Here is a 20,353-nt window from a genome sequence, read left to right as displayed (position 1 = left end):
ATATCTGTCTCCTCGGCTCAGTGCTTTCTGAAAAGCAAGAAAGAAACAAATAATGGGCCGTTGCTCTGGGATATAAAAGAAAACACATTTTGGAGATATTGTAGGTGTTGGTGCACTAGAACCATATAATGCATTGGCTACAAGACACTTAGTTGCCTCAAAGACAAACCAGGGAACTGCTGAAAGTGACACCACACTGAGGTGAAAATGAAATGTTTTTCATTACTGACACTGGTGTTGATTGTTTATCTGTACAATCTGCCTACGTTTTGTAAGAACAAAATGCAATTGTAGCATCACATCAAGATGCAATACTGTTTATTTGCTCACTATTAAAATGTTGCAGAACGTAATGATTTTTTTTAATGCTCGCATGGATTTATTGTCTTGAGTGAACCAGTGTGTAATGGTGTATGTTGACTGTGGTCCTCTCTTGTCCCGGTATGGTTTCTGTCCCCAGTGTGTATAACAGTGTGTGTTGACTGTAGTCCTCACTTGTCCCGGTATGGTTTCTGTTCCCAGTGTGTATAACAGTGTGTTGACTGTGGTCCTCACTTGTCCCGGTATGGTTTCTGTCCCCAGTGTGTATAACAGTGTGTTGACTGTAGTCCTCACTTGTCCCGGTATGGTTTCTGTTCCCAGTGTGTATAACAGTGTGTGTTGACTGTGGTGCTCACTTGTCCCGTTATGGTTTTTGTCCCCAGTGTGTATAACAGTGTGTTGACTGTGGTCCTCACTTGTCCCGGTATGGTTTCTGTCCCCAGTGTGTATAACAGTGTGTGTTGACTGTAGTCCTCACTTGTCCCGGTATGGTTTCTGTTCCCAGTGTGTATAACAGTGTGTTGACTGTGGTCCTCACTTGTCCCGGTATGGTTTCTGTCCCCAGTGTGTATAACAGTGTGTGTTGACTGTGGTCCTCACTTGTCCCAGTATGGTTTCTGTTCCCAGTGTGTATAACAGTGTGTGTTGACTGTAGTCCTCACTTGTCCCGGTATGGTTTCTGTTCCCAGTGTGTATAACAGTGTGTTGACTGTGGTCCTCACTTGTCCCGGTATGGTTTCTGTTCCCAGTGTGTATAACAGTGTGTGTTGACTGTGGTCCTCACTTGTCCCAGTATGGTTTCTGTTCCCAGTGTGTATAACAGTGTGTTGACTGTGGTCCTCACTTGTCCCGGTATGGTTTCTGTTCCCAGTGTGTATAACAGTGTGTGTTGACTGTGGTCCTCACTTGTCCCGTTATGGTTTTTGTCCCCAGTGTGTATAACAGTGTGTTGACTGTAGTCCTCACTTGTCCCGGTATGGTTTCTGTTCCCAGTGTGTATAACAGTGTGTGTTGACTGTGGTCCTCACTTGTCCCAGTATGGTTTCTGTTCCCAGTGTGTATAACAGTGTGTTGACTGTGGTCCTCACTTGTCCCGGTATGGTTTCTGTTCCCAGTGTGTATAACAGTGTGTGTTGACTGTGGTCCTCACTTGTCCCGTTATGGTTTCTGTTCCCAGTGTGTATAACAGTGTGTGTTGACTGTGGTCCTCACTTGTCCCGTTATGGTTTTTGTCCCCAGTGTGTATAACAGTGTGTTGACTGTAGTCCTCACTTGTCCCGGTAAGGTTTCTGTTCCCAGTGTGTATAACAGTGTGTGTTGACTGTGGTCCTCACTTGTCCCAGTATGGTTTCTGTTCCCAGTGTGTATAACAGTGTGTGTTGACTGTGGTCCTCACTTGTCCCGTTATGGTTTTTGTCCCCAGTGTGTATAACAGTGTGTTGACTGTAGTCCTCACTTGTCCCGGTATGGTTTCTGTTCCCAGTGTGTATAACAGTGTGTGTTGACTGTGGTCCTCACTTGTCCCAGTATGGTTTCTGTTCCCAGTGTGTATAACAGTGTGTTGACTGTGGTCCTCACTTGTCCCGGTATGGTTTCTGTTCCCAGTGTGTATAACAGTGTGTGTTGACTGTGGTGCTCACTTGTCCCGTTATGGTTTTTGTCCCCAGTGTGTATAACAGTGTGTTGACTGTAGTCCTCACTTGTCCCGGTATGGTTTCTGTTCCCAGTGTGTATAACAGTGTGTGTTGACTGTGGTCCTCACTTGTCCCGTTATGGTTTTTGTCCCCAGTGTGTATAACAGTGTGTTGACTGTAGTCCTCACTTGTCCCGTTATGGTTTTTGTCCCCAGTGTGTATAACAGTGTGTTGACTGTAGTCCTCACTTGTCCCGGTATGGTTTCTGTCCCCAGTGTGTATAACAGTGTGTGTTGACTGTAGTCCTCACTTGTCCCGGTATGGTTTCTGTTCCCAGTGTGTATAACAGTGTGTTGACTGTGGTCCTCACTTGTCCCGTTATGGTTTCTGTTCCCAGTGTGTATAACAGTGTGTGTTGACTGTGGTCCTCACTTGTCCCGGTATGGTTTCTGTTCCCAGTGTGTATAACAGTGTGTTGACTGTGGTCCTCACTTGTCCCGGTATGGTTTCTGTTCCCAGTGTGTATAACAGTGTGTGTTGACTGTGGTCCTCACTTGTCCCGTTATGGTTTTTGTCCCCAGTGTGTATAACAGTGTGTTGACTGTAGTCCTCACTTGTCCCGGTATGGTTTCTGTTCCCAGTGTGTATAACAGTGTGTGTTGACTGTGGTCCTCACTTGTCCCTTTATGGTTTTTGTCCCCAGTGTGTATAACAGTGTGTTGACTGTAGTCCTCACTTGTCCCGGTATGGTTTCTGTTCCCAGTGTGTATAACAGTGTGTGTTGACTGTGGTCCTCACTTGTCCCGTTATGGTTTTTGTCCCCAGTGTGTATAACAGTGTGTTGACTGTAGTCCTCACTTGTCCCGGTATGGTTTCTGTTCCCAGTGTGTATAACAGTGTGTGTTGACTGTGGTCCTCACTTGTCCCTTTATGGTTTTTGTCCCCAGTGTGTATAACAGTGTGTTGACTGTAGTCCTCACTTGTCCCGGTATGGTTTCTGTTCCCAGTGTGTATAACAGTGTGTGTTGACTGTGGTCCTCACTTGTCCCGTTATGGTTTTTGTCCCCAGTGTGTATAACAGTGTGTTGACTGTAGTCCTCACTTGTCCCGGTATGGTTTCTGTTCCCAGTGTGTATAACAGTGTGTGTTGACTGTGGTCCTCACTTGTCCCTTTATGGTTTTTGTCCCCAGTGTGTATAACAGTGTGTTGACTGTAGTCCTCACTTGTCCCGGTATGGTTTCTGTCCCCAGTGTGTATAACAGTGTGTTGACTGTAGTCCTCACTTGTCCCGGTATGGTTTCTGTCCCCAGTGTGTATAACAGTGTGTGTTGACTGTAGTCCTCACTTGTCCCGGTATGGTTTCTGTTCCCAGTGTGTATAACAGTGTGTGTTGACTGTGGTCCTCACTTGTCCCTTTATGGTTTTTGTCCCCAGTGTGTATAACAGTGTGTTGACTGTGGTCCTCACTTGTCCCGGTATGGTTTCTATTGCAGTGGCACCAGTTGGAGCTGGGGCTGGGCGTCAGCCGGGAGCAGTATCCTGGCGGAGTTTGGAACCCTGCACCTGGAGTTTGTCCACCTATCAGAGCTCTCCAACAATGGCATCTACACAGAGAAGGTATGTACTACAGTACCCACAGTTCTGTGAGTGACTTGGGTCGCACAAATCCAGAAACTTAGTTAGAATCCAGTTAGAATCGTTCCACAGGAATTTCTCAAAAAACCTGGGAACTTTGGGGACGTTTTCTGCCATTTTGCGTGACTGTCTGCGACCGAATTTCAGATTTTACTCAGTAAAATATGTGAAACCATTAACATTGTATGCTTATCAGTGCATTCTCTATGCCATTATCCATGTGTGTTTTTCTTTCTGCGGTCATTACTATTCTTAAGGACTTCACTTTCCATTCATTTAATGGATATTTGTGAATGCTTTTAATGGGCATACTGAACATAATGGCAACTTTCCTTGGATGACTACGTTTACTTTCTAATTTGTCTGTGAGCGTCAACTTCAGGGTACAAGGACATTTAAATCATTTCGAAGCACATGTGATGCCACAGTTGAAATCCTCTCTACAGTTATTTTTAGTTTACAGAAAGATTTTTCGTTCAGAGCTAATGTGTTTTTTTTTTAAACTTGTGTGGGGGTTGCAGGTTATGAATATCCGAAAGCTGTTGAACAAAATCGAGAAGCCTCACGGTCTCTATCCCAACTTCTTGAGTCCCGTCAGTGGCAACTGGGTCCAACGTGAGTACTGGTCTCCACCGAAGGAGATACACATTATTATATTATTATCATGGAACATAAGGGCACTGGCCAGCCACACTAGTAGACTAGAATGTCTACTAGACAGCCTGAGTGGCATTCTACTAGCCAAAGGTACAACATTTGTGCCATGCGAAATTTGGGAAGACAACATTTCACGCCACATTTCCTACTAGCCTGGTCTGAAAAGTGCTATCTGGCTAGCGGGCTAGCTTAATTTACATCACCACACTTCACACACTGTGTCCACAGGAAAGCCTTTGCCACTATACAAGCACCTCCTTTGTAATTGTAGTACAGCAGTAAAGAACGTCCTTGGTTAACCCGGCCACAGGCAAACCGTAGACTTTTTAAAACTGTACAGGAATTCCATATTATTACCCTGTAGTCGTCCGTGAACTGATCTTTCTACACACTCCTCCGGCCTTGCAGGAGCTCTCCTATTTAAATCCTTTGGAGCCTCCTTGTCATCCATCCACCCCTTTTTCTCCCTTTCTTTCTTTCAGTAGCAACGTCAGTCTCAAGCAGTGCTGTAAATCGCCTCGCTCTGGGTTATTCAAATAATAATGAATCCAATTACGTCGGGGAATTGAGTCTTTTCCCGATTCGTCTGAAAGGCAGAGGAATGGGAGATGCCAAGACGGGCTCTGAAGATGTGGGTCTGGAAGTCCTAATCTGGCTGATTATGGGGATAATTGTTGTTGTGGGCGAATGGTTAATGAAGCAGGTAGATAAGGAGGAGAGGAAGGAGAGGGGGATGGGTGTTCAGTCCAGCCTTTGTTTTTGTCAGCATGGGCACATGGGGCACAGAGGAGAAAGCACAGATTCACACAGACCTCTCCCACAGTCTCTGGTGTTCTGTTGTCAAGGGCTAGCAGAACGCTGCGTGATAACCTTTCACAGTGTGTAGGAATGTGTGGTGGTGGAGGGTGGACGTGCCTGCCTGCCTGCCTGCCTGCATGGATGTGTGTGTGGATGTGTGAGCGCACAAAAACGTCTCCAACGCAGTATTTTATCCAGAGTTGTTAAATTAGCATGAAATTGAGTGGGAGGAAAAAAATATATATCTGAAGTTGTACTAACCAATTATCATTTTTATTTAAATTAAAACCACAACTGTGTGGGTACGTGATAAAGCTAGCCATAATGACAATGCTATTTTCTTTGCTTAGGCTACTCAGAGTATGAATCTACAAATCAGTCAGCCTGTCATACCCCACGTATACCCTGATTCTATTTGACTCTATTTGATTGGTTGTTGGGTTTCGCCCGCCTGTGAGACTGCAGAGTAATGTTTGTGAAAAAGACCCCCCCCCCTGTGTAGAGATAATGTCAGATGTCTCTCTTTTTTCTCTCCCAGATCATGTTTCCATTGGCGGCCTGGGGGATAGCTTCTACGAGTATCTGATCAAATCATATCTGATGTCAGACAAGACGGACGAGGAGGCTAAGAAGATGTACTACAGTGCTCTGGAGGTAGGAGAACTTCCATGTAGCGCACAGCGAGGGACCTACTGCTGTCGTCAGGGGGCCGCTCGGTCTCAGCAGGCAATATGGAAGGATATACGGATGGAGGGAACAAAGGAAAGGAGGACTGGGGTCTGTTATTGCTGTAATTTTAGAATTCGGTAGGCTTTTACAGTACATCATAACAAGTATCAGCAACCTGTGATGCACAAACACACACGACACATGCACACGCGTGCACACAAAGTCACAAACATACACGCAAACATGCACATGCGCTAACAGACGCATACATGCAAACATGCACGTGCACACACACTCGCACTGCACACACACTCACACATACACACTCACAAACATGGCATGACACACACAACCTCCTCCACACACCCAATCCCTCAACCATCAACTAGCACAATATCCTCTCCTTAAATACCATTGACACTCGTCTTTTAGGCTGATGAGACTGATGAGAGAGAGAGAGAGATAGAGAGAGAACTCTGTTTCCTGACTTTCCAAAGAAAGACAAACTCTGCAACAGGGGTGTTTCTCTCTCTGTTTCTCTCTTTCCATCCCTCTATCTCTCCTTTGTTTCCACCAGATTTCCACCTCTCTCTCTCTCCTGGAATCAGAATATAATATGTTATAGGATGTATAAATAATTCCATACATAAATACCAATATGGACACGTTGTTCACATTGGCTATGTGCATAGATAGTATGTCTACAGAACATGCATCCACAGAGCATTGTGGATAGAACACGCCAAACGACAACTTGGGTACACACAAATTGAAGCAGCTGACATCCCAGCACTGCCATGGCACCTGTGCTGTAGATAGAAATGTATTCCAGACCTTCCAATTGCTTCTCCAGTATCTCTTCTTAGATCAGATTTAAATTGAAAAACAATTGCGGTCTTTTTTTTATTGACAGTGTTTCGCCATCTCAGTTTCAGAGTAACAGAAGCATTCAGAAACCACAGAGTTGAAATCATACGTATAGAATGACTAGAATAAAAAGCCTGGATTCTATTTCTAAGGTAGAAAGCTGTATTCTACTGTATGTATGTAGAATACCCCCAGGCTAGTATAAATGCTAACCATGTTTCCCCATCACAGTACCAGCAGGATTCAAAGCAACACCGAGTTGACAAAAATGCTTCAGTATGCAGTCAATTAATATAGATTTACCTGTGTCTCACCCATTTATAAATGTCTATCATCCCCCAGGCTATCGAGGCTAACCTGGTGCAGAAGTCCCCTGGTGGGCTGACCTACATGGCGGAGTGGAGGGGGGGCATTCTGGACCACAAGATGGGCCACCTGGCCTGCTTCTCCGGGGGCATGGTGGTGATCGGCGCGGACGACGGAGCTCCAGAGAAGAGACAGCACTACCTGGACCTGGCTGCAGAGATTACGCACACCTGCCATGAGAGCTACAGTAGATCTGGTGAGTAGGACTGGGAAGGCATTGAGTATAGGACATCTGTGTCAAGGCCAGGTATGAGATGAGTATTTAAGGATATTGGATATCCAATGGCTGGATGTTGCTCTGTGTATTCAGAGCAATTAGAGCATTTCCTGTTATTGTGCAGGACATTATCAAGTCAGTGAAATTACAATGCTGTTAGACTATCTTGTTAACCTCTCTGGCGTCCCACCTCGACAACAGCCAGTGAAATTGCAGGGCGCCAAATCCAAAACAACAGAAATCCCATAATTAAAGTTCCTCAAACATACAAGTATTATACGCCATTTTAAAATTAAACTTCTCGTAAATCCAACCACAGTGTCTGATTTCAAATAGGCTTTACGGCGAAAGCACACCAAACGATTATGTTAGGTCAGCGCCTCGTCACAGAAATCCATGCAGCCATTTTCCAACCATGGAGAGGCATCACAAAAGTCAGAAATAACATTAAAATTGATCACTTACCTTTGATGATTTTCATCTGGTGGCACTCCCAGGTCTCCATGTTAGACAATAAATGTTTGTTTTGTTCGATAATGTCCCTCTTTATGACCAAAAATGTTGGTTTGCGCGTTTAGTCCAGTAATCCGAATGCACAAGGTGTGGGCACTAAGTCCAGACTAAAAGTTTTTTTAAAGTACAACAAAAGTTTGTAGTAACATGTCAAACGATGTTTAAAACCTTTTGGGGATAGGGGGCAGCATTTCACTTTTTGATGAATAGCGTGCCCAGAGTGAACTGTCTCCTATTCTGTCCCAGATGCTAATATATGCATATTATTATTATAAGTATTGGATAGAAAATACTCTGAACTCATCTGGCAGGCAAAAACCTGAGAAGAAATCCAAACAGGAAGTAAGAAATCTGAGGTTGGTCGATTTTCAACCCAGTCCCTATTGAATTCACAGTGAGATATGGATGAAGTTGCACTTCCTAGGGCTTCCACTCGATGTCAACCGTCTTTAGAAACTGGTTTGAGGATTCTACTATAAAGGAGGGGCTCATGAGAGCTCTTTGAGTCAGTGGTCTGGTAGGGTGTCTCAGGTTTGTAACGTGCGCTCCCGACAGAGTTTGCTCTCGTTCCAGTGCTTTTCTTCAGACAATGAAATTCTCTGATTGAAACCTTATTGACGATTTATGTTAAAAACATCCTAGAGAATGATTCCATACATCGTTTTGCTTGTTTCTACGAACTGTAACGGAACATTTAGAGTCTTTGTCTGAATGAAGTGCTCGCGCCTCATTAAAATGGATTACTGGGCTGAATACGCTAACAACAAATGGCTAAATGATGGACTTTATGGAACAAATCAGTCATTTATTGTCGAACATTGATTGCTGGGAGTGCCTTCTGATGAAGATCATCAAAGATAAGTGAATATTTATAGTGTTTTTTCTAACTTCTGACTCCAAAATGGCGGATATTTCTTTGTCTGGATTGGGCTGAGCGCCGTTCTCAGATTATGCTTTTTCTGTAAAGTTTTTTTGAAATCCGACACAGCGGTTGATCTTTAATTCTGTGAATAACACTTGTATCTTTTATCAATATTTATTATGAGTATTTCTGCCAAATCACCGGATGTTTTGGAATCAAAACATTACTGCACGAAACCTGCCAATGTAATCTGAGATTTTTGGATATAAATATGCACATTATCGAACAAAACATACATGTATTGTGTAACATGATGTCCTATGAGTGTAATCTGATGAAGATCATCAAAGGTTAGTGATTCATTTTATTTATATTTCTGCTTTTTGTGACTCCTATCTTTGGCTGGGAAAATGGCTGTGTGTTTTTTGACTTGGCTATGACCTAACATAATCATATGTTGTGCTTTCGCTGTAAATCATTTTTTAAATCGGACACCATGGGTAGATTAACAGGATGTTTATATTTCATTTGCTGTATTGGACTTGTTAATGTTACATATTTCAAATAAATATTTTCGAATTTCAGCGGAATGTTGTCGTGGGGTTAAAAAAAGTTATTCCAAATTATTCTTTATCATCTTTCGACACTTCAATGTGCACTCATGCTGTCCTACCAGACCTCCTTTGAAAGGAGTAATCATTTGAAGGCAGTCAGTGGTGATTCAGAATGGAGAAAGACCAAGATGTCTGTTATTTGTAAAATAAACAGAGAATGAGAGTCTCACAGAGACCACAGGCAAATGATTTGTAGCACAACTCAACCTGGAGAGGACGAAGATCAAACAAGACCAAGATCATCCAGGCTTGATGAAATTCCACACACACAGTTCATTTTACACTATTTTGGGGTTTATATGGTATATATATATTGTTAAAACTATTCATATTGTTAACTATTCTGGTCATGGTGTTCATATTTTTGAAGTTAAAATTACACTAAATGGAGTAAATATCCAACTTGCAAAGAGTTGGTTAAATTGAACTCTAATTGCCATTTTATTCTTTTCAGTATAATTTTTTATCAACTCCTTTGCCATTTTTCAATTTTCTGTATTGTTTCAAATGAATAATCAACTCCAGCAGAGTACATTTCTCTTTCAGTTTACTTCCTTTGAGTTATAAGGGTATAAAGCCTTATTTAAATATTTATTGTGTCACATTATGGTTACTCATAATGGAGGTTAAAGTACTGCGTCCCAATCAACTCCAGTTATCAACACTAACTGCAGGGAGCGTATCACTACCGAGGGTTAAGAAAACTCCCAGTAGAGTCAATTCAACCCAACATTTTTCAACTATCCTTTATTTACTGTGCACTGTCTGAATGGAGAATGAACTCGAAGGAAATCTTAAATATGAGTTGTGTTCACTTTTGGGAGAAAAAAACTGGCTTGAACTTGATTTCTCGTTCTCGGCCTTGAAACTTAACGGAAATATGTTATTAGGGAATCAATTTTGAGTGTTTTCACCACAGGGTGAGCAGACCGGTTTCATCCTGAAAATGCAGCTGATGCGACTCATCGCATAACAGGTTTCTTGATATACTTAGAAGACTTTTGATCTCTCCACCCAAAAGGCACCTCCTCCTTTTTATGGCCATCCTCTGCTTTTTTCTTCATTTTTACCCCTACTCATTAGAGAGCTGCTCAATATTTCACTTCCGAGCCTCTTAGCTTTTGTTAGATTGGATGCCCTTGGAGTGAGAAAGGAGGTTAAAAGGGTCTCTCCTTCTGCTGCACCTCTCTGCTGTCTGGATCTGTGCCATCAACAAAACACGGCTGTCTTCTAGCCAAATCAAATTTTAATTGTCCCATGCACCGAATACAACAGGTAGACCTTACAGTGAAATGCTTACTTTCAAGCCCTCAACCAACAATTCAATTCAACAATTCAGAAAATCCCCCCCAAAAAGTAAGAGATAAGAATAACAAATAATTAAAGCGCAGTGGTAAATAACAATAGCGGGGCTATATACAGGGGGTACTGGTACAGAGTCAATGTGTCAATGTGCGGGGGCACCGGTGTCGAGGTAATTGTTGTAATTATGTACATGTAGGTAGAGTTATTAAAGTGGCTATGCATAGATAATAACAGAGAGTAGCAGCAGCATGAGGTGTGGGGGGCAATGCAAATAGTCTGGGTAGCCATTTGATTAGCTGTTCAGGAGTCTTATGGCTTGGGAGTAGAATCTGTTTAGAAGCCTCTTGGAACTAGACTTGGTGCCCCGGTACCGCTTGCCGTGCAGCAGCAGAGAGAACAGTCTATGTCTAGGGTGGCTGGAGTCTTTGACAATTTTTAGGCCCTTCCTCTGACATCATCTGGTGTAGAGGTCCTGGATGGCAGGAAGCTTGGCCCCAGTGATGTACTGTGCCATACGCACTACCCTCTTTAGTGCCTTGCGGTCGGAGGCCGAGCAGTTTCCATACCAGGCAGGGATGCAACCAGTCAGGATGCTCTCGATGGTGCAACTATAGAACCTTTGATGATCTGAGGACCCATGCCAAATCTTTTCAAGTCTCCTGAAAGAATAGGTTTTGTTGTGCCCTCTTCACGACTGTCTTGGTGTGCTTGGTGACCATGTTAGTTGTGATGTGGGAAAGGGAAGTGTGGAGTGTAATAGAGATTGCATCATCTGTGGATCTGTTGGTGCAGTATGCAAATTGGAGTGGGTCTAGGGTTTCTGGGATAATGGTGTTGATGTAAGCCATGACCAGCCTATCAAAGCATTTCATGGCTACAGACGTGAGTGCTACGGGTCGGTAGTCATTTAGTCAGGTTACCTTAGTGTTCTTGGGCACAGGACTATGGTGGTCTGCTAGAAACATGTTGGTATTACAGACTCAGACAGGGAGAGGTTGAAAATGTCAGTGAAGACACTTGCCAGTTGGTCAGCGCATGCTCGGAGTACACGTCCTGGTAATCCGTCTGGCCCAGCCACCCTGTGAATGTTGACCTGTTTAAAGTTCAAATCCAATCAAATCTTACTCACATCGACTGCGGAGAGCGTGATCACACAGTCATCTGGAACAGCTGATGCTCTCATGCATGTTTCAGTGTTACTTGCCTCGAAGCGAGCATAGAAGTTATGTAAGCTCGTCTGGTATGCTCATGTCACTGGGCAGCTCTTGGCTGTGCTTCCCTTTGTAGTCTGTAATAGTTTGCAAGCCCTGCCACATCCGACAAGCGTCGTAGCCGGTGTAGTATGATTCGATCTTAGTACTTTATTGACACTTTACCTGTTTGATGGTTCGTCAGAGGGCATAGTGGGATTTCTTTTAAAGCGGCAGCTCTAGCCTTTAGCACAGTGTGAATGTTCCCTGTAATCCATGGCTTCTGGTTGGGATGTGTACGTACAGTCACTGTGGGGACAAAGTCCTCGATGCACTTATTGATAAAGCCAATGACTGATGTGGTGTACTCCTCAATGCCATTGGAGGAATCCCGGAACATGTTCCAGTCTTTGCTAGCAAAACAGTCCTGTAGTTTAGTATCTGCTTCATCTGACCACTTTTTTATAGACCAAGTGGTGCTTCCTGCTTTAATTTTTGCTTGTAAGCAGGAATCAGGAGGATAGCGTTATGGTCAGATTTAACAAATGGAGGGTGAGGAAGAGCTTTGTACGAGTCTCTGTGTGTGGAGTAAAGGTGGTCTAGAATTTTTTTCCCTCTGGTTGCACATTTAACATGCTGATAGAAATTAGGTAAAGCTGATTTAAGTTTCCCTGCATTAAAGTCCCTTGCCACTAGGAGTGCCGCCTCTGGGTGAGCGTTTTCCTGTTTTCCTATGGCGGAATACAGCTCATTGAGTGTGGTTTTTGTGCCAGCCTCGGTCTGTGGTGGTATGTAGACAGCTTCGAAAAATACAGATGAAAACTCTTTAGGTAGATAGTGTGGTCTACAGCTTATAATGAGATACCTCAGAAGAGCAAAATCTCGAAACTGCTCCAGCTATTGTTTATAAATATGCATAGGCCCCCACCCCGTGTCTTACCAGAGGCTGCTGTTCTGTCCTGCCGATAGTGTGTATAACCCACCAGCTGTATGTTCTTAATGTTGTTATTCAGCCACGGCTCGGTGAAACATAAAATATTACAGTTTTTAATGTCCCATTGGTAGGATATACGTGCTTGCAGTTCGTCCCATTTATTTTCCAGCGATTGAACGTTAGCTAGCAGAACGGAAGGCAAGGACAGATTAAGCACTCGTTGCCTGATCCTCACAAGGAAACCTGATCTCTTTCCGCGAAACCTACGTTTCCTTTTCCAGTGAATAACGGGGATCTGGGCCTGGTCCGGTGTCTGTAGTATATCCCTTGCATCTGACTCATTGAAGAAGAAATCCTCGTCCAATTTGAGGTGAGTAATCTCAGTTCTGATGTCCAGAAGCTCTTTTCAGTAGCAGCAAAATATTGTACAAAACAAGTTACAAACAACACTTTTTTGTTTTGTTAATAGCACGGTTGGTTAAGAGCCGTTAAGACGGCAGCCCTCCCCTCCGGCACAAACTTTACATCCCTATTATGGATTCAGACATGAGGGAAAATGTCTGAAGGTTTTCCGTCATTGGCTAGTGTGCCTCGCTGTTGGGGAGGAGAAGAAGGTTGATGTATAGAAACATAAAACAGTCAATAGTTCAAAAGGCAGATGGGCTCTCGGTCCTAAAAAAGAGTTGAGAAAGTTGGAGTCGGTCGTGTGTACTGAAATAGAAAGGAGATGATGTCAAGGAGTGAAATGCCACTGCTGCCATTGCTGCTCTCATTCCTCTCCTGCCAGATGGATGTAGTGACTGCAGTGAGTAAGTACAAAAATGGATGTACTTACTAAGGATTGGCCCTTTAACAGGCAGTGACCTTCATACAGCAGAACTATGTCCCCATTTGAACGCGATCCATTAACCTGTAAGAATGATTTTTTATTCTATCCACTGTTCTGAGACTGTCCTGCAAAATCGTTCCCTTGTCCCACAGTTGGGCTTTTTACATGTGGTCACCCTAATTCCACCAGTGGAAGCTTTGCTACTGCAACATGTGACACCAGCTTTTCGCATGTGAGGGAATTACATTTTACATTTACATTTAAGTCATTTAGCAGACGCTCTTATCCAGAGCGACTTACAAATTGGTGCATTCACCTTATGACATCCAGTGGAACAGCCACTTTACAATAGTGCATCTAAATCTTTTAAGGGGGGGGGTGAGAAGGATTACTTTATCCTATCCTAGGTATTCCTTAAAGAGGTGGGGTTTCAGGTGTCTCCGGAAGGTGGTGATTGACTCCGCTGTCCTGGCGTCGTGAGGGAGTTTGTTCCACCATTGGGGGGCCAGAGCAGCGAACAGTTTTGACTGGGCTGAGCGGGAACTGTACTTCCTCAGTGGTAGGGAGGCGAGCAGGCCAGAGGTGGATGAACGCAGTGCCCTTGTTTGGGTGTAGGGCCTGATCAGAGCCTGGAGGTACTGAGGTGCCGTTCCCCTCACAGCTCCGTAGGCAAGCACCATGGTCTTGTAGCGGATGCGAGCTTCAACTGGAAGCCAGTGGAGAGAGCGGAGGAGCGGGGTGACGTGAGAGAACTTGGGAAGGTTGAACACCAGACGGGCTGCGGCGTTCTGGATGAGTTGTAGGGGTTTAATGGCACAGGCAGGGAGCCCAGCCAACAGCGAGTTGCAGTAATCCAGACGGGAGATGACAAGTGCCTGGATTAGGACCTGCGCCGCTTCCTGTGTGAGGCAGGGTCGTACTCTGCGGATGTTGTAGAGCATGAACCTACAGGAACGGGCCACCGCCTTGATGTTAGTTGAGAACGACAGGGTGTTGTCCTGTGGAATAACATTATTTCAACCCCACGTGTGAACTTGCAATTCCACATGTGAAATATAACTGCAATATCCGATATTCACAAGCTGCAATTCACATGTGAGGTGAAACATGTTATTCTCCTCACGTGTGAACATGTGAACGCTAAATTTAATGCATGTGAAAATATGGTTTCACATGTGAAGTTTAAGCTCAACGTGTGTGTGATTTCACATGTGAAAATGCAAATTTGACATGTTTTTTTTTGTAAGGGTTCTGCAAACGACCTGGCAAATAACCTACTACGGTTTGGGGGGAAAAAACACAATATGTGAAACATGCGTCATGTGACATACGTAGTAATACACAATCATCCTGATTGAGATTCAAAATGTGAAATGTTGCCATGCCAATGGACTTGCCCTGAACTCTAAATGTAAAAGAAATTGCTACCCAGAATAGCAACCATTGGGCTACTGTAGATGGGAATCCTGTTCACATGCTGTCGCTATGGCCTTCCAGAGTGGCAGCCGGCTAACAGAGACAGAATGTGTAGACCATCTGGATTACAAGACCAACTGGGGAACAGGTCTTTATTGTAGAGCTCATTTTCCATGACTTTTTTAGAGCGTAATGTCGGAATCCTGATTCTGTGCCAGGGCTATAGTATTTATAGTGTGTTGCTAATTCACCCACATATATGTGGTTCGTTTTGATTTGTTTCAGTACCTCAGAAGACTGATTGAACAAACTATTAACTTAAAAATAAATTGACTCAAATAAAATTCCTCATCCCCCATGTTTTTGTTTTAAGTACGTCATTTAATCTGTTCACTCTGTGTCTCTAATCTCCCTTCAGCTACGAAATTAGGGCCCGAGGCATTCCGATTCGACGGCGGGGCAGAAGCCACGGCGACCAGACTGAGTGACAGATACTACATCCTGCGGCCGGAGGTCATCGAGAGCTACATGTACATGTGGAGGTTGACCCATGACCCCAAGTATCGGGAGTGGGGCTGGGAGGCAGTGGAGGTGAGTCACACAGATGTTAACGTTGCACAGTCTTCATGATGCAGCCATAATGTCACTAAAGCAATGACTTATAACTTTTAAATCTAGTTTTCCTCCTGCGACGAAAGGGTTCAAATTGAGATCTGACATCTGTACTGGTCTCTGTCCATGCGTATTCTCTCGAGGAACTAATGTACAGTACATATAATTGAACATGGTCACGGTCCTTCGATGCTACGTCTAACAAGGCAGTTTGAGGGCAGTACGAGCCAGGCTGATTAGCATATTACTGCCCCTTGACAACAGCAGACTAATGCACCATAATTAACACAGACCCCTGTTCTTACTGTTGCATCTGCACGAGAAGAAGCAAAGTGTGGGGTTTGACAACCCTTTGTGCCCCATAATTAATGCATGTGTCAGTCTGATCACACAGGATGAATGCTATATCTATCATCCCAACCCCCTGTTTGCAATGGCTAAGGGGATTGCGAGCCACGCTATTAGCTCTGCCCCCATTCAACACCTCAACCCCAAGCTCTTGTTCTCACTCGTGCTACTGGATGCTGTGGAATATTGTATAAGGTGCCCCAGAACAAGACCTTAATATAAGTAGGCTTTATGTTTGGTGTACTGTGAGGCAAAAGAGTGTGTTTGAGGACATGGTACCAGGTTGACACATCTGTCTCTGGCTCTCCATAACCAACCTTATGTTCCCGTATCAGCATTGCGCTACTCCAGTACTTGAGCGCTGCAGTCCTACTACTGGGAGTTTGATTTGATAGGAATTGCCGTCATTACGTCGATAGGTAGGGAGATGCTGTCTGTGCCCATTGGCTAACTGCTGGTATTGTACATGTCCATTTTGACATGAACATCCCTCCTGTGCGCTTCTTTCTATTCTTCCCCCCAGGCTCTGGAGCAACACTGCAGAGTCGAAGCTGGTTTCTCTGGGATCCGAGACGTGTACGCCCAGACAGTCAGCCACGATAACATGCAACAAAGCTTTTTCCTCTCCGAGACACTCAAGTAAGTCTAACACGGCCAGTCAACCCCCCCCCCATACTGAGACTATGCCAGCAAACACTTAGCTTTTTTTGATTTGTAAACGGCTACAGAGCTTCTTCCACTAAGTGTAAGTGGCATTTACAGTTTCTGAGAAGTAGTAAGAAGTAAATGGCAATTGCAGTTTAAATCCCCCTAGAGTTGATCGAATTAGCATAATACAAAAATACCCATCAAAATTCTGTTAGTTTTAAGCTCCAGATATCTTTTTTCACCGGCTGCTTCTCAATCCACCGCATCCACCGATGTCGCCCTTCCGCGTCTGCGGTGAAAGGTGGCAGAGCCAGAGCGGGTTTTGTCAGACCACGAGACATCCCGAGAAATCTGCCTCCTCACCAAAACGTCTGCGGTAGTTTGACCCCTCTATGGGAAGAAAGGTGTTGGTTGTTTTGCTCTAGGACGACCACAAGCCTCACAAGAAAATGAAATCATTCCTGACCTTCCTTATATCTCTCAGATATAGGATAGACTGTTCAGAACAAACTTCTTTTAGATTGTTGGGGGAAATATCTGTTTGTTTATCCATGTGCGAAGCTGTTATTCAATGCATTTCTATGGGCTAATAGCAGTAAGGCTAAATTCAATGTTTCGTCAAATAATAGTTGTATACCTTAAAGGATCCTAAAACTTCATATCAAATAGATAAATGATCCTTGGTATGACCATCTTTAAAAAATTCCATACGTTAGCTTGGAACCCCCATCCCCCTGGTTTAGACTCTAAAGCATGAAGAAATGTTTTCTCGTTAGCTATGGTATACACTTTCCACCCTATTTACTGGTCTGTCTGTCTGTCTGTCTGTCTGTCGCGAGAACACTCACATTAGGCCAAGATATTCACACAATATGTTGAGTGCACTCAAGCACAGTATCTTCATCTCAACATTTACAGACCAACCTTATCGTGAAAGGAATAGAAATGGAGGAATTCCCATTTAGATTCAGCTGAAAGACTCCCATCTCGCCCCCTCTCAGATTCCGTTTGTGATGGGCTGGTTAAGTGATGTGGACAATCCACATAGTGATGTTGCTTCAGACCGTGAGGGACGTGTGAGTGTCGTCTGGGCCCCCTTAGATAAAGAACCCTTAAAAAACGTTGGTGGGAAAATGGAGAAAGCTGTGTATTATACTAAATCTTTTCAGGAGAGATAAGATGAGTTATAATTGTTTTATTTTATTTAAAAAATGGGGGGGGGCGATCTCCAGACAGGCTTTAAATTAAGCACACGCTTCACCTTGCTGTTGTTCATCATTTATTGTATGCGTCAATAATTCAATTATTTCATTCAATAGTCTTGAGACATTACAAAAGAGACTTGTCATGAATGTCATGTCGTCACATCAGTAGGTCATCTATCACTGCCCAACCATGATTAAAACATGCTTTATTGGCTCATACAATAGCATGATGCATTTGTTTAGATACCCGTAGTCTAGGAGAAAACTAGCCGGCGTGCGAATCCTTTATTCGAGCCGTTCGTTTCCCCCAGACACTGACTCTGTTTGTCCCTCTCAGGTATCTATACCTGCTCTTCTCTGACGATGACCTACTGCCTCTGGAGGACTGGGTGTTCAACACGGAGGCTCACCCCCTGCCCGTCGTCCGCAAGAGCTGCCTACAGGGGGAGGGAGGGACACACGACAAGACAACCTCGGAGTAGCAACCTACTGTACAACCACTGCACAACTCACCTGCATACAGACACAGAGTAACACGTATTCTTACATCACATGCATACAACACACACACTTTAGACACACACACAGACCCACACAGGACAGCATTACACACAGGTAACAACAACACAACAAAATGCAGGGCCCACGTCCCTTGGGCCCTGTCACAGACTCAATTCCTTTCCAGTAAAGGATCTTGTCGTATACGCTGTGATTGTATATCCTTGAGCCGGGCCGGGACTACTTCCTGCCGGCGTTACTTTCTGTGGACAATCAGGACGAACATGATTTTCATGAAAAGAGCACCTTTTTTTCTTTCCTTCTTTCCTCTGTGAGGAATCCAAGAGTATCTTGCAGACCCAAATGTAATGGGAAGAGTGCTGTATTATGGGCCGTATTGAGAGAGAGAGAGAGAGAGAGAGAGAGAGAGAGAGAGAGAGAGAGAGAGAGAGAGAGAGAGAGAGAGAGAGAGAGAGAGAGAGAGAGAGAGAGAGAGAGAGAGAGAGAGAGAGAGAGAGAGAGAGAGAGAGAGAGAGAGAGAGAGAGAGAGAGAGAGAGAGAGAGAGAGAGAGAGAGAGAGAGAGAGAGAGAGAGAGAACCACTGAGCTTTTGCTTTGATTCCGTTTTTCACCGCAATCAATTAATGATTTCACCTGATCTTGTCATTGCTTTTTTCTGCTGGGTTTTTTTTCTCTGTCTCTTTGACCAAAGTTGTTTGTTCTTTTGTTCACCCCCTCACAATTCCCTTAACACATCCTTTTTTGTGGTGAGGTTTGACCAATAGTAAGGTGACAGACGAATAGGGAGGGATGAATGGTGTTGAATATTAAATGTATAGACAATTGTGAAATGTAATACTCAAAACCCACCTTGAAAAGGATTGTTTATTCAGAGTTTCCTTGCAGAAACAGGTTAAATGAATAACAACAGACAGAAAATTGAAAACGGAAGAGGTTGTTGGAGTGTCTTACATGTCCAGGGACCATTTTTATAAATTGTTTGTCTTTGTCATTTGTTTCGAGTACAATACTGGTGACATATTTTCATCGGGGCAAGTCTGCGTTGAATCCTCCTTTACCGCCTTTCAGAGCGTAGCTTCACATTGTGTGAGTCCTGTGACTTTAACACAACTGTCAGTCCTTTTTACTGTAACACAGGTGTCGGTCCTGTGACTGTAACACTGTAACACAAGTATAAGTCCTGTTACTGCAGCACTGTAGAACGAGTGTCAGTCCTGTGACTCCAACACAAGTGACAGCCCTGCTACTGTAACACAAGCACTCACAACCACCCCAGAGGCAAGATCACCACAGCTAGTCTCAGTCGCTTAGTATGACTGGGCTCAAATATGCTTGCCAAAGTTATCAGCTCTCATCGAGAGCTCCAGCTCTCTCAAATCCGCAGTGGGGAAAGTTAGACTTGAGGCTAAGGGTTTCCTAAAAATGTATTTCGTAGAGGGGAATGTGAATGGCGCTTTCCTATTTCATCCTTATTCGTATCATCACTGCTGTCCAATGCAGAGAGAATGTGCTGTACATACCTGGATGAATGTAAGGGTCCCCTGTATTAGCTTATCTTCAGTTTCCTTTGTGATTTATTTGACTTAATTACGTCATTATTTTCATTGCTTTTTCATTTGCTTCCCTCAGGTGTTTCTGTAAAAGAGGAAAAAACGCTTGACTTTAATTATAGTTCTGGTTGATATGAATTATTGTTATTACTTATCTTTCATTGTTGAATATTTTCAAATACTGATAAAAGACCTGTGCAACTTTGTACATTTAAAGGAACTTCATTTGCTTTGTCTGGATTCTTTTGTTGTTGTCTGTCCCTAATATTACTGCTTATGGTGTTTACTGTATGTTAAATCTATGTTTGACCTCAACTTCCAACACATTGACTGAGTGTATTTCCTGAACACACTGTCAACTTAACCTATTGATATGGAAGACCTAAGAGCTTCGCCATACTTCACATATGAAACTGTATCACGTATCACCAATGCTGCAATTGGCAAAGCACTGCTTTCTGTTGCTTTGTGCTCCAGGTCTACCAATATAACGTCTCCTATACCTTAGCACCCAAGGCTGTCAACATCAATATCAGACAAGATCATTCTCCATGACATCAAGGTTACAAATATGTACATGGCTCTTAGCTCTTGTTCACATTGTCGTTCAGGGCCCACATTCACAAAACCTTCTTAAACACTGC

At 43.7% G+C, this 20,353-nt stretch overlaps 1 protein-coding gene across 2 annotated transcripts in view; it reads left to right on the top strand.

Moving 5' to 3' along the window:
- Positions 1-19,934, top strand: part of LOC118367365 (mannosyl-oligosaccharide 1,2-alpha-mannosidase IA) — a 204,358-nt gene extending 184,424 nt beyond the window's left edge. The window contains exons 6-12 of one of the 2 annotated variants that reach the window (XM_035750748.2): positions 3,447-3,573; positions 4,113-4,206; positions 5,585-5,700; positions 6,925-7,144; positions 15,247-15,419; positions 16,312-16,427; positions 17,979-19,934. In XM_035750748.2, the coding sequence (XP_035606641.1) occupies positions 3,447-3,573; positions 4,113-4,206; positions 5,585-5,700; positions 6,925-7,144; positions 15,247-15,419; positions 16,312-16,427; positions 17,979-18,123 (991 nt within the window). In that variant the 3' untranslated portion in view covers positions 18,124-19,934. The remainder of the gene's footprint in view (positions 1-3,446; positions 3,574-4,112; positions 4,207-5,584; positions 5,701-6,924; positions 7,145-15,246; positions 15,420-16,311; positions 16,428-17,978) is intronic. The other variant, XM_035750749.2, reaches the window with a different exon arrangement.
- Positions 19,935-20,353: the final 419 nt, after the last annotated feature.

This window comes from Oncorhynchus keta, chromosome 34, assembly GCF_023373465.1.
Source record: "Oncorhynchus keta strain PuntledgeMale-10-30-2019 chromosome 34, Oket_V2, whole genome shotgun sequence".
Classification (NCBI taxonomy): Eukaryota; Metazoa; Chordata; class Actinopteri; order Salmoniformes; family Salmonidae; genus Oncorhynchus; species Oncorhynchus keta.
Note: the sequence above shows the minus strand (reverse complement) of the source record. Positions and strands in the feature narration are given on the sequence as shown.